Source organism: Neofelis nebulosa, chromosome X (assembly GCF_028018385.1).
Source record: "Neofelis nebulosa isolate mNeoNeb1 chromosome X, mNeoNeb1.pri, whole genome shotgun sequence".
Lineage (NCBI taxonomy): Eukaryota > Metazoa > Chordata > Mammalia > Carnivora > Felidae > Neofelis > Neofelis nebulosa.
The window spans coordinates 109,679,020-109,691,196 of NC_080800.1; the positions used below are offsets into that span (position 1 = coordinate 109,679,020).

General features: G+C 50.8%; 1 protein-coding gene across 2 annotated transcripts in view; it reads right to left on the minus strand.

Moving 5' to 3' along the window:
* The window catches only part of HS6ST2 (heparan sulfate 6-O-sulfotransferase 2), a 289,752-nt gene extending 278,305 nt beyond the window's left edge, over positions 1 to 11,447 (minus strand). The window contains exons 1-2 of one of the 2 annotated variants that reach the window (XM_058713042.1): positions 10,965 to 11,447; positions 9,610 to 10,128 (exon numbers count right to left, since the gene is read on the minus strand). In XM_058713042.1, the coding sequence (XP_058569025.1) occupies positions 9,610 to 10,128; positions 10,965 to 11,392 (947 nt within the window). In that variant the 5' untranslated portion in view covers positions 11,393 to 11,447. The remainder of the gene's footprint in view (positions 1 to 9,609; positions 10,129 to 10,964) is intronic. The other variant, XM_058713043.1, reaches the window with a different exon arrangement.
* Between the last annotated feature and the right edge of the window lie 730 nt (positions 11,448 to 12,177).

Here is a 12,177-nt window from a genome sequence, read left to right on the forward strand (position 1 = left end):
ATGTGAATTAAGAAACCTGATGTGGTCAGTGAAGAATTGGCAACCCTTCCAAATATATCAAGCTACTAGTTCCTTCTCATGCACTCAGAGTCTCATCCCTTGTTCCTGCCTAACTGATTACAACATCCAATGACTAAGCACTGCCTGGTCAGATAGTATGGTCTGTAAGATATTTACTCACTGAAGTTTTTCCAGACTAACTTTACAGCTTAGTATATGGTCTATTTTTACAACTGTTCCATATGTGCTTGAGAAGAATGTGCATTTTTTTAATTGGGTGCAGGTCCATTACACTGAGCTTGTTAACCAAATCTCTGTATCTTTACCCATTTTTTTTTGTTCGTTTCATCTGTCGATTTCTGAAAGAGATCAGCAGACTTTACAACATCTCCCGAGTGCCCTGTCAGTTTGTGCTTTATATATTTTAAAACAAGGTATCAAGTGCATACAAGTTTAGGATTGCTATCCGGAAAATGGAACTTTTTGCCGTTATTCAGTGATCCCGTATATCCGCAATAAAGGTTTTCATTTAGGGTATTCATCTGATATCAACTGAACTACTTCAGCTTTCTTCTGGTTGGTATTGGCAGAGTGCATCTATTCCAATCCCACCTGTATCCTTATGTTTTAGCTTTGTCTTTTATGCACAGCACGTGGCTGGAGTTCATATTCTCATCCAATGTGATAATCTAGGTCTTTCAACTGGTGAGTTTAGTCAACTTCTATTTATTACATTAACTGAGAAGCTGGCTGCCAAGATCAAAGGACTTTTTTGAAGTATCTCTGAGTTAGTTTCCTGTCTATAACCTGGTCACCCTAGTCAATTTCTAAACCCTCTTTGCGGCATTCACTCTCCTGTAGGAAGCTAGCAAAAGTCCAATGATATCCATCAGTGAATCGGAGCTGATACTATACTGAAGACTTGTCTTTATTAGTATAGTTATGGGAGAAAGTCAATTAATGCAAGGAATGTAAATCAATGCATTACACATTTCAATTGCCCTATATTCCTTCAGAAAAGTGCATGGAAGTGATTCATTAGAACTAAACTCTTCACAAGAAACAGACCAATTCTCTTAGGCTCACTAGGGCATCTCTGCTGGTAAAATTTAAAAAGCAATCAAACTGAATAAGAAGTCCTTTTTGCAGACATTTACATCGGGGAAGAACATGATTCTTGACAATTCAGAGTAAATGAAGTGCAAATTATTCTCTTATAATATATCCCAGAATTGAAGCTTAAATGGTGACTAAAAAAGAATCCACAGTTTAATCAGAAAAATATATTTATTGGTAATTCCCATGAGCTCCTTTTTGATATATTTATATCATAGGATAACAAGTTCATAACTATTGCTAAGTTATAAATATGGAATTTATGCAGAATTTGCATGTATTGAATTTTATTTTGAATTTGCAAGTGTGCCTACATTTGAATATTTATAATATTCCAGAAAAAGCACAGTAGAATGTGCAAGACAGATTTATTTAGTGTAATGCTCTGAAATGTGTCAAAGTCTTCAACACTGTTCTCGGAGGCAAAATGGCAGAAATAACAAATGGGATGCAATAAGACCAACGGAATAATCTGTGAAGTCCAATACCCAGTGAAACTAGAAATGCTCTTTTGCCAATAAATATTTTACTCAAGTTAGGCAAATATTTCTGCAAGCTTACAAAGGCATTGTATGAGAAGACGTATACCATCAATTGGATTCTTCATTATGCTTTAATTGAAAAGAGAACATTCCCACCGGTACCTTTTTTTTTTCTAAACTCAGTGACTAAATATCTTCTTTTATCTGTCTTCAAATGTCGATATCGGCTTTTCAGCTGTGAAGCACATTCTTTACACTGTCAAAATAGCTGGTACCTAGAATGGGGTTTCGGTGGAGTTTCAACAGTTTAAGATTATGCACCTCACTGTATATAGTAGCCCCTCAGATACCCGGAGCAGCTGAGGAATGAAGTGGTCTAATCAACTTAATTCAGAATTCCTAAATTTCACTTCTAAGTATATTAGTTAATTTGTAAGTAATTTAATTTCTATTTAACTGGGGGCAATGCTCTTATGAAGGAAAACTGCTCTGCGAGCAGGCTGTCCCAGCAAAGAGGACTCCCTTCCTTTCTTGGATGAGGACAACATGAGCACTAAGTGACCGAAGCTCTCAGTTGTGGATGTTTGGAACGAGAGCCCTTCACCAGCCCCGGGACTGGACTCTTTGAGCCAGACCATTAGCTCTGGCATAGCTGACCTGGAAAGAGGCTCATGAAGATTCAGAGTCTAGGTTATCTTGGGTGGCTCTGGCTGAGCCGAACAAGTCTTATTATTTCCAGTTGTGTACCACTATTAATTTCCTGTTCCAGTTCACTTATTTTTTTAACGTTTATTTACTTATTCTGAGAGAGGGAGAAAGAGACCAAACAGGGAAGGGGAAGAAAGATGGGGAAGGAGAGAGAAAGAGAATCCCAAGCAAGCCCCATGCTCACCATGGAGCCTTACGCAAGGCTCGATCCCCAACCCTGGGATCATGACCTGAGCCAAAATCAAGAGTCAGACACTTAACCGACTGAGCCACCCAGGCGCCCTTCCATTTAACTTTTAAACAGAGAAACAACAAAAGCAATCCATTCAAATATCTCTATACTGTACTGAGTGTAAGAGTTCCATGGTGTCTTTAGCATATGATAACAGCCACTCATCAAAAAAAAATCACCTGAGCGGATTCCTCACCTCTGCCTTCCAGTCTGAGAGTTTATTTAGCTGAAACTGCTTTCCTCATTAAGAGCCCCCCGGATATCAAGAGGCTAATGAAATAGCCAGCCACAATCTTCGGGAGCCAAAAGGTTGACATGAGTATAATTTACCACAGCCAAAATAAAACACCATTTCTAAAATTGTTAATGTTTACTTTTATTATAAAAGTCATGCATACTCATAAAGGAAGCGCAAAACCTTCAGAGAAGCAGAGTAAGAATAAGCCACTAATGGATCTACTAATATCCTGGTATTTTTCTTTCAATCTTTGTCTTTTACGCTCAGATTCAGAGGGATGGGAAGATGTTTTGTCCCTCTCTCTCTCTCTCTCTCTCTCTCTCTCTCTCTCTCTCCCACTCTCTCTCCCTCCCTCTCCCGCTCTCCACCCCTTCTCTCTAACATAGCTGTAAATGGGTCCATAATTGTCTATCTCTTGTTCCCTTAGCTTTAAATCACTAGCAATTTTCCATACTCTACGAAAGGACATTTAAATGATTTTGTAATAATCCTCCGAGTGGATGCACTGAGATTCCTTGAGCCATTCTCCTCTATGTGGATGTCCAGATTTTTCCAATTTGTTGCACTTATAAAGAACTCCAGTGTACCATTATATCACGTTATACTTCCCCCGCCCGCGGTATTTCTCAACAATTTTAAGTCATTAAGTGTTGGTTTCATGTCTGTCTTTCCCACTCCACGCACATCTGCCCTGTTCCTGACAGTGCCCCCCACACATAGCACAGTGATAGGGGGACTCTCAATAAATATTTATTGAATTAAAAAGTGAATAAGTAAATAAGTGAGTGAATGAATGAAAACTGTGTGCAGGACTACGGCTCTCAGTAAAATCCCAGGAAAGAAATTATAGGTCAAACAAATAAATATTTTTAACGTTCTCTGTTTATATTATCTAATTTATTTCCAATAGAATCATTCGAATTTACACACCCACTTACAACGTGTGAGAATTAGGATATCTACCACACCCTTGTGGGACTAAACAGTGTTTCCATGTCTGTCAACTAGTTGTGGTTCCCGTGCTGTAAATTGTCTGGTCATATTCTTTGTTTTTCTAATCAATTCGTAGGAGTCCTTTATACAGAAAAGATGTCATCTTTTTGTCAGTTTTATTTGTTGTGCATATTTTCATCAGTCTGACATATGCCTTTCCATTTTGGATACTTCTTGACAGATGAACAGTTCTCGTTTTTATGTAATCATAACTGTCTATCTTTTCCTCTATTCAAACATCCTTCTCCTTGGCTGAGAGCCCCACATGTGAATTGCAGCTATCATTTAAATAATAATGCCAATTGTGAAATCAGATTAACTGGGTTCACAGACTCCCACATACACAACTAAGCCCTAATCTGCCCCATAGTGGTTTGCCCTTCCCTATAAGCCTTGGCCACTAGACATCTAGGCCACATAGACCAGTCACAGCTCTTCGGTATAGCGCCCTCCAACCCAAACTAGATGCCCTCCTCAAGCTCTGCGATTTGACCCCTGGTGCTACCTCCACTCCAGACATCGAGAAGATGCATCCAGCTGGACTCCACCCTTCATGTCCTTTTGTGTTTTTTACATTCCTTCCACCCAAGTGCTTCTCCTCGTCACTGGGGTTCAACTTCCTCACTACCATTCCAGGACGTCAACAATGAGGCCTCCCCCACCCACCTCCTTCACCCTTCCCCGACCGTGACCTTCTCGGTTCCGGCCAGCCCTGGCTAGGTGAGGCTGCCGAACCTCATGATGCCAGAAGGATGCCATGCCCACCCACAATGCCTCTTTTCTTCTAAATACAACCCACTCATTCCCAGACGCCTTCCTGAATACATCTCTCCTGTTTCGGGCCTGTTCCTCATTACTCAGGAAGGAATGGGCCTGAGAAAGCGTCTTGGTTAAACCTCCCATTCTACGGGGGTGGGGAGGGGGTGGACCTGCTCCAAATGACAAGCCCTCCCCCACCCCACCCCCAACTCTGACCTGTCTGTACTACACAGTTCTGCACTTTACCCTCTAATCTTTACGGACTTGTGGCTAAAGATGGTGACCTTGGCTTTTCAGCCTTTGTCTTGGCTCTAATCTCCCCCAACTGCTAGCACTGTGCAGAGGTCATGATACTTCACAGTTTGCTGATTAGACATCAACTTTCACATAAACGGATGGACTTTTCTCCACGTTTTGCTATATTCCTGCGAAGGTGTGCCATTTTAAAGACATTCCAGATATTCAAATCGTTTCCAAACAAAATCCCCCTCCTTTATTAAATGCCTAAACTCCCAAATTATTTCGTTCTATTGTAAGCTCTGCGACAGCAAGAATGACGTGCCTTCCCTGGAAGATAATGGGCAGTTTCACAAAATTTTGCGTAATGAATAACGATGGAAAAGATGACTAATCGTTCGTGTCACCTCCCACTACCGAAGTTGACGACAGGTATCTGTAAAAGGCAAAGCGCTAACATTCTTCTTGCCACACGGCACCACTGATCGAAAATTACGGTTAAGAAATGCTCACCCCGAAGAGCCCTTTTTTTTTACCCTGAGGAGGGAAGAGTTTTGACGGGATTCCGACAACATGACTGCCGTCCACGCCACGACACGTGTGATACCGAGCTTCTCCCCTTCTCCTGCGAAGGAGGTGGGAGGCTCTGACAGGTCTTTTCAAAGGCAGCTGAAGAAATGCATGCTCGCCCCCTCGCCCCATACCTGGCACCCGAAGGCCCCGCGTGTCATCCCGCCTCACCGCAGGATCCAGAACGGGAAGGAGTGGGAGCCTGGGCACGTGAGGCCATGAGTAGGCACAGGCACCACGGAGTTCTTGCTAAGACGCGGCTCTTTCCAAACAGAGCCACCTTTTTGAAGGAAACGGAAAGCGAAAGAAAGCTTTTCTCCCTGTAAGTGCCTCTCAGTCTTCTCCTGTCAGTGATGCCCTACTGGATTTTAGATGACAGTTCATTACTCTTCCGTACGGCCCCTGCAAGATTCAGAGACACTAGAAGTCGAGGATGCAAGAGGAAAATCGCGATCGGATTCTTTGACTTGCACCAGCCACAGCGTCTGATCTGTGCCCCTGCACCCTCCCGCCGCCCCGTGTGTGCCAGCCGCTACGGTACCTGGCAGAGAAAAATGAGGCCAGCGCACGTTCCCTGTGCCCAGTTCTGAATTCCTCCCACAGACTAAGTGGTGCACTGGAGTTGGCTACAGACAGAGGGGATTTGGCCTGAGAAGAGCCTGCAGAATTCGGGAGTCTTAACAGCTGGGAAGCAAGAATGCTCTGGTACATTTTCAAAAAAAAAAAAAAAAGGTCTTAGAAATTCTAGAATGAGCGGGACCCTTCTCTGACCCCAAACAACATATTGGCAGACAGATGCATGAAATGCAATTTCTAGTCGTTTCTTTTTGTTTCTTTTTTTCTTTTTGAGAACTATTATTCTCAATAAACAACTTGAGCCTTTTGCCAGCCACGCATTCTCTTTGTCCTCGCCAGGCAACGTGCTCACAGCCGTTCCCATATCACGCAAGCACCCTGCCATCCGCCGAGGCAGGGAAGCACAGCACAAGTAGCAGTGGGAGTGGGATTCAGGGTCCTGGCCCGCAGGCACGATGGCCCCTCCCCCCTCCCCACCCCCTTAATGTGGATAGACGGTTTCGAGTCAGAAAGTGGCCCTCGTTGCTGCTGAGCTAAAAGCCTCAGGGAGCTACAAATCTGTTCTCCTCCCAATGGGTGCGGCGACCCTGCTCCAATCACTCGTCCAAACTCACACATGTAACGTTACTGAAAAAGGCGATGATGTCGGTGACAACGGTATCGGTTACCATCTATCCAGCGTTCACTCCGTGGGCATGACTAACATGAAGTCCCTCACCGTGTTTGCTCCAATCCCCTGCTCATCAAGACGCGGCCAACAGAGCAGGCAGAATTGGAAGAAGATTCCCACTGTGCCACTAAAGAGCTCCATGACCTTGGGAAAGTCCTTCACCCGCTTTGGCTTCACGCTCATCTGACAAACGGGGATACTTTTGCCCACTCTGCCCCCTTCCCAAGGACACTGCAAGCGCACTCTCCATACGTGAGGCTTGGACAGGCCCCGGTCCAAGGTCACACAGCTGGTTCGTGGCGGGCCTGAAGCTGAAGCCCAGGTGTCGGGACTCCCAGGCCAAACAGACAGAGCTGCTGTTCTCCTCAGTTCAGGGGAGCACAGAGACCAGCAGCTGGCACAGAAGAGCACTCCACACAGGAAGTCCTCATGGCTGACTCTCATCTCCTGAGACCAGCTCTTCACCCCCACGCATCACTGCTGCCCGTGTCTAAATTTTCATCACACACACACAGACACACGCGCGCGCACACACACACACACACACACTCTCACTCACACACTTACGCATACCTTCCCTCTTGGAGATTATCAGAACTCACTGAACTGGTCCTGAAGGCAGGGATGTATCAACACCTTGGGAAATGCTGGAACCCTCGAGCTATCCCTATTCTTTAAGATGAAGATTTCTGGAGGTGGGTAGGAATCAGTGAAGTAAAAAGGTGCCCTTGGGGTAGCAGTGTGTTTCTCTAACAAATTTTATTTAATTTGTGCAAATATTGTGAGAGCCAATAACTCTCTTTAAAAAGTGGTTCCTCTTTAATTAGACTAGATGGCACTGTGGTATCACCCTTTCTACGACCAAGAAAATCTCATTTCATTCAGATAATTTTGCTTCGATTTGGGACAATCCCAGAGGATGAACCCTCCCCTTGAGGGGTCTGGTTATCTTACGGAAAACTTCTGAAGGAAAATTTCTGAAGGGATCTGCCAGAGGACAGTGGCTACCAAAAAAAAGATATAATCCGGACCACATCTGAAAGGTGCGCTTAGAGATCATGTCACACCCTGACCTACATGTCCAAAAGGATTTCAAAAGGCACATGTGCCCCGTGGAGCTCTAGACAGAACCATGGCTTCCATAGTGGCCAAGACCTCATTTCTACTTCTCAGGATATAGTCATGGCTGTGGGATTCTATTTTTGCTCTAAAGAGCTTTTTTTTTTTTTTTTTTTTTTTTAAATATCACCACCCCTCACTACACCTACAAGCTCCACCAGCAAGTGAGATTATTTTCGATATTGCCAAATTGTTTGGGATCTTCTTGAACACCAGAATCCTATGGTGGCAATGACTTACACAACTCCCACAATGGACTGAGGTGGCAACCTTCCTGGAACCAAGGTTTGCTTAGGATTGAAAAAAAACAAAACAAAACAAAACAAAACAAAATCTGTTAGGCCTGTTAAGGCAGTGAAAGTTCAACGGATTCTGCCAGAATCCCAGCATTCAAGAAAAGACACTGTAGCCTGAGGGAAGGGAGAATGAAGCGGGGTGAGGTCTCTTCAAAATTCAATGGTGACCAGAAAGTCAGAGGGCTCCATTTGCCTGCATCTAGAAAAAAGAAACTGCACTGGCTGTTGCATTGCAAGAGTGTCTGCAAAGCACCTACTTGGAGTACCCTGCTTGGGGGGTTGGGGAGGCAGGAGTGGGAGCTGGGAGCCTCCCAGGTACACAGCTAATGTAAACAGCAGCCTGGAGTACCCCCCCACCCGTGATGCCTGATGGGGAGGCAGAGAGCACAGCCTTGTCCCCGCCTGCCCAAAGACCCCGTCCAGGGCCCCCCTGGCAACTAGACTCACCCAGTCCAGTCCCTGGGCTCCCTGCCCCAGCCCAGATCTGTTTTGGGGACAGTGGCAGAATGGGACCCCTGGCCAGAGCAACTCCAGCCCAACCTGCCCTTCTTCCTCTCCCGCTTTTATGGCACTCCATGACCTCCAGCAACTGGGCATTGCGGCTGGATGGAGGAAAATGCCCTAGCTTCAAAAGCAACTGGCTACAGACTTCATAAATCACCTTTTTCTGCATCAGACCCGGTTCCCAGCACGTGGGCTGCCGGCCCCCCACGCTGGGGCTCGGGATCTGTACATCTGGAGGGGTTCTTCAAGACTGAACCCCACATGGGGTCAGGGAAGAGTCCCAGCTCGCCCTTCGGCGCGCACGGTGCCCCCTCACTCTCAAAGCGCTGCGGGTGCCTCCAGTGCAGCCAGTAGCGAGGGGCGCAACCTGGGTACCACCAGCCCTCCCCGGTGTCCCCGGACAGCGGCAGAGGGTCACCCAATCGCCCGGGAAGAGCAGAGCCAGAGGAGACAAAGGAGGAGAGTGGCGGAAGTCAAGCAAAAAGAGAAAAACCAGAAAGAGTAAAAGAGAAAGAACGAGCAGCAAAGTGAGGAAGAGGGAAAGTGCAAGAGCCAGGGCCAGGAGCCGACGAGATCAGGAGCAAGAGAAAGAAGGGCAAATAGAGGAAGTGAGAGAAGCAGTGGGGGAGAATGCGGAGCGGGAAAAGGACGAGAGGGCAGAAAGGAGGCTTTGGGACCGGGGCGCAGAGAAAAGAAGAGAAAGAAGAGGAGGCGCTCAGGGACGCCACACACAGAGACCGGTTCTTCCCGGCGCTCCGGTGCGGAGTCCGCGTGCGGTACCCTGTCCCGGCGGCGGCCGAGGGGCGCTCGTTAGGGGCCTCCCGGCCGCTCACCCCGCACGCCCTCCGGGCCACGGAGCAGGCCAACCCGCCCACAGACCGACTAGCCGTCCCGAGCCGCAGCGGGCAGGCTTTCTGCGGCCGCCACGGCGCCGCGAGCGTGCGCGCCAAGGAGTCTGGCGCCCGCCCAGCCCGGCGCACCCGCCCGGCCCCCGAGGTGCGCACAGGGGCGCCGGCAGCGGTCAGCAGCGCGTCCCCGCCCTCCGCCCGCCGGGGCCCACGTCCGCTCCCGCGCTCCAGTGGCCTGCTCGGCCGCGGGCGCGCACTCACCTGGACGGTCGCAGTCTGGCGTCGCGCTTGCCGTCCACCACGGCGGGCACGCAGCTGGTGAGCTCGGTCCAGTCGGCGTGCAGCCCGCAGCTCCAGCCCGTGGAGAACCTGGAGAAGAGCCAGGTCTCCCGCTTACCCGGCCGGTGGCAAGTGCATTTCTTCTGCCCCACGCGGCACTCGCAAGGCTGCTCCAGCTGGATGTTGCGCACCAGGTGGCGGCCGAAAGTGGTGCCCCCGGTCTTCTGAATGTGCAGGAACACGATCAGGTCATCGCCCTTGATGTCGAAGTCTACCTTGCGCAGGAGGTCGCCGCGGCTGAAATTGTAACGGGGCACGAACCTGGCGGAGCTCTCATCCTCCGAGCGGTACGGGTCCGGCATCGGGGAGCTGAACGCCTGCAGGCGGAGGAGCTGGCATTCTGTGCCGGGGCACACGTACTGGAGGACGATCACGGCAAATAGGAAGAGCATCACCAAAGCCAGCAGCAGCTTGTTGGATTTCTCATCCATGTTCCCGACGCTGGGGGAAACCCAAGCTCGTTACGTCAGTCCCGCAGCTCAGCCCGCGCTCGCCGTGCGCCCGCACCGCCTCCTCCCCCCGGCGCCGCCGTTGCGCCCCTTTCCCCCTCCCCTCCACACCGAGTACTCCACGGCGGCGGCGGCGGCGCCCTTCCCCGCTTCCTTCCTTCCCGGCAGGCTCAGCGCTGTGGCTCCTGCCGCACACCCCCCTCCCCCCGACTCCTTCCCGCTGGCCGCCTGCCCTCTTCCCCCGCCGGAGCTCTCCGGAGCCGTGTCGCGGGGTCTCGTACCCGCGGGACGCCGCTCGCCTCGGTCGCCCCACTCCCCAACTCACACCCCCGGGCCGAGCCCCCGCACGTCTCGCTCCGCTCACGGTGGCTCCCATCCCCATCCCGCTTCGCCCACAGGACTCTCCCCGGTGCCTGTGCCCCCAGTCCCCTGGGCGCGCACGCCGCCGCCTCCCCGCCCGCCCGACTCGCGGGGCTCCCTCGCCGCGCGCCCCGAAGCCCCGCACTGGCCCGCGCCCGCTCGCCCACCTTGGCGGCCGCCTCGAGCGAGCCCCGCGCCGGGCGTTCGGGGTTCCCCCGGGGGGACGAGTCCGCCGGCGGCCCGACTCGCGAGCGGAGACGCTGAGCAGCCGGTGCCCGCGGAACGGCGGGGAAGGAGCCGCAGCGTGGCCGAACGCGCGCCGCGCCCCTCCGGAGCCCCCCAGCCCGGCCGCCGCCGGCCGGCTGGAACTTTGCTCCCTGCCCTCCCCTCGCGGCTGCCTTCCCTCCCCGCGCGGCTCCCGCGCGCCCCGAGCCGGGCGCGCGAGTCCCGCTTTCGCCTAAAACGTACCTGGCTAGGGGGCCGAAAATCTTGGAGAAGATCGCGCCGAGCACGTGCTTCAGCGAGTGGCCCAGGGCGGCCAGGCCCCGAGTGAGCAGGGCCCGGCAGAGGGAGCCCAGGTCCCAGCGTCTCCTGAGGTCGTGCATCCGCCTGCGGCGGCTTCGGGGCAGCAGCGCGAAGAGAGAGGTGCGCGCGGCTCCCGCCAGGGAGGAAGACGCCTTTGGGGGCTCGTCCAGGAGCGGCTGGGAGTTGAAGCCGCGAGACACACCCCTAGGAGGGCCCGCGAGGACTGAGGCGGCGACTGATCCGGGCCGGCTCGCTGCCAATTCGGCCTCTACTCTGGAATGCCGGCGGGGACAGGTGGTGCGGGCGGGCGCTCTTCGCTCCGGTTGCAGCGGCGGCCCGAGCGCCCGGGCTGCACACGCAGGCAGTGCCATTCCCCCCTTCAGGCAACTCAGGGTACTAAGGATCAGCAGCGAGCTTGAATTTATGTAATAATGCCTCACGCCTAAGAGCTCAAGCCACTTCACGAGCAGAGGACCTGGGTTTTCTCCTGTCTTGGGGAACGGAGGTCACTCCAGTGAGCGCATCACTCCACTTTGGCTGGTAATTTCAACCGCCCCTAAAATAGCAAAGGCGCAAATTGGACCTTTTCCCTCTCTCTTTGCCAATTTCCATTCTCCAGCGGAAGCGGGGGCATTTTCTGAAAAGGTAAGTCAGCATGAAGGAAAAGCATGACCAAAAAAAAAAAAAAAAAAAAAAAACCGTTACAGGATGGGAATCTGAGCTTTTGCAGAGCAGACTCACCCTTACTCCTCTTTTCTTGCCGAACCCCCTGCATCCAGCCCCGTGCCTACAGGAAGGCGTCATTCCTATGAGGTTTATTGAAGGAAAGGTACATGGCTCAATCCTACATCAGAGTGGGGCCGTCTAATCCAAGGCGATGTGATAAATGAGGAAACTGAGGCCCAGAGAGGGAAAGACACTTGCCCAAGGTCACACAGCAGAGCCTCAGGGTTTGGAGCCAAAAAACCAGGCACTATCCAGCCCATTTCCTGACACTGATACCACCTCCTCTAATAAATAAGTGCAGACCATTCCCCAAACCCTGGTGTTAAAAGGCTCTTTTTAGCTGCAAGGACCGCAAATGTAAGGATTCGCAAGGAAAGAGGAGATGTCCTTTCAGGACAAGGTCCCCAGGAACTCAGGACTCAGACTGTTC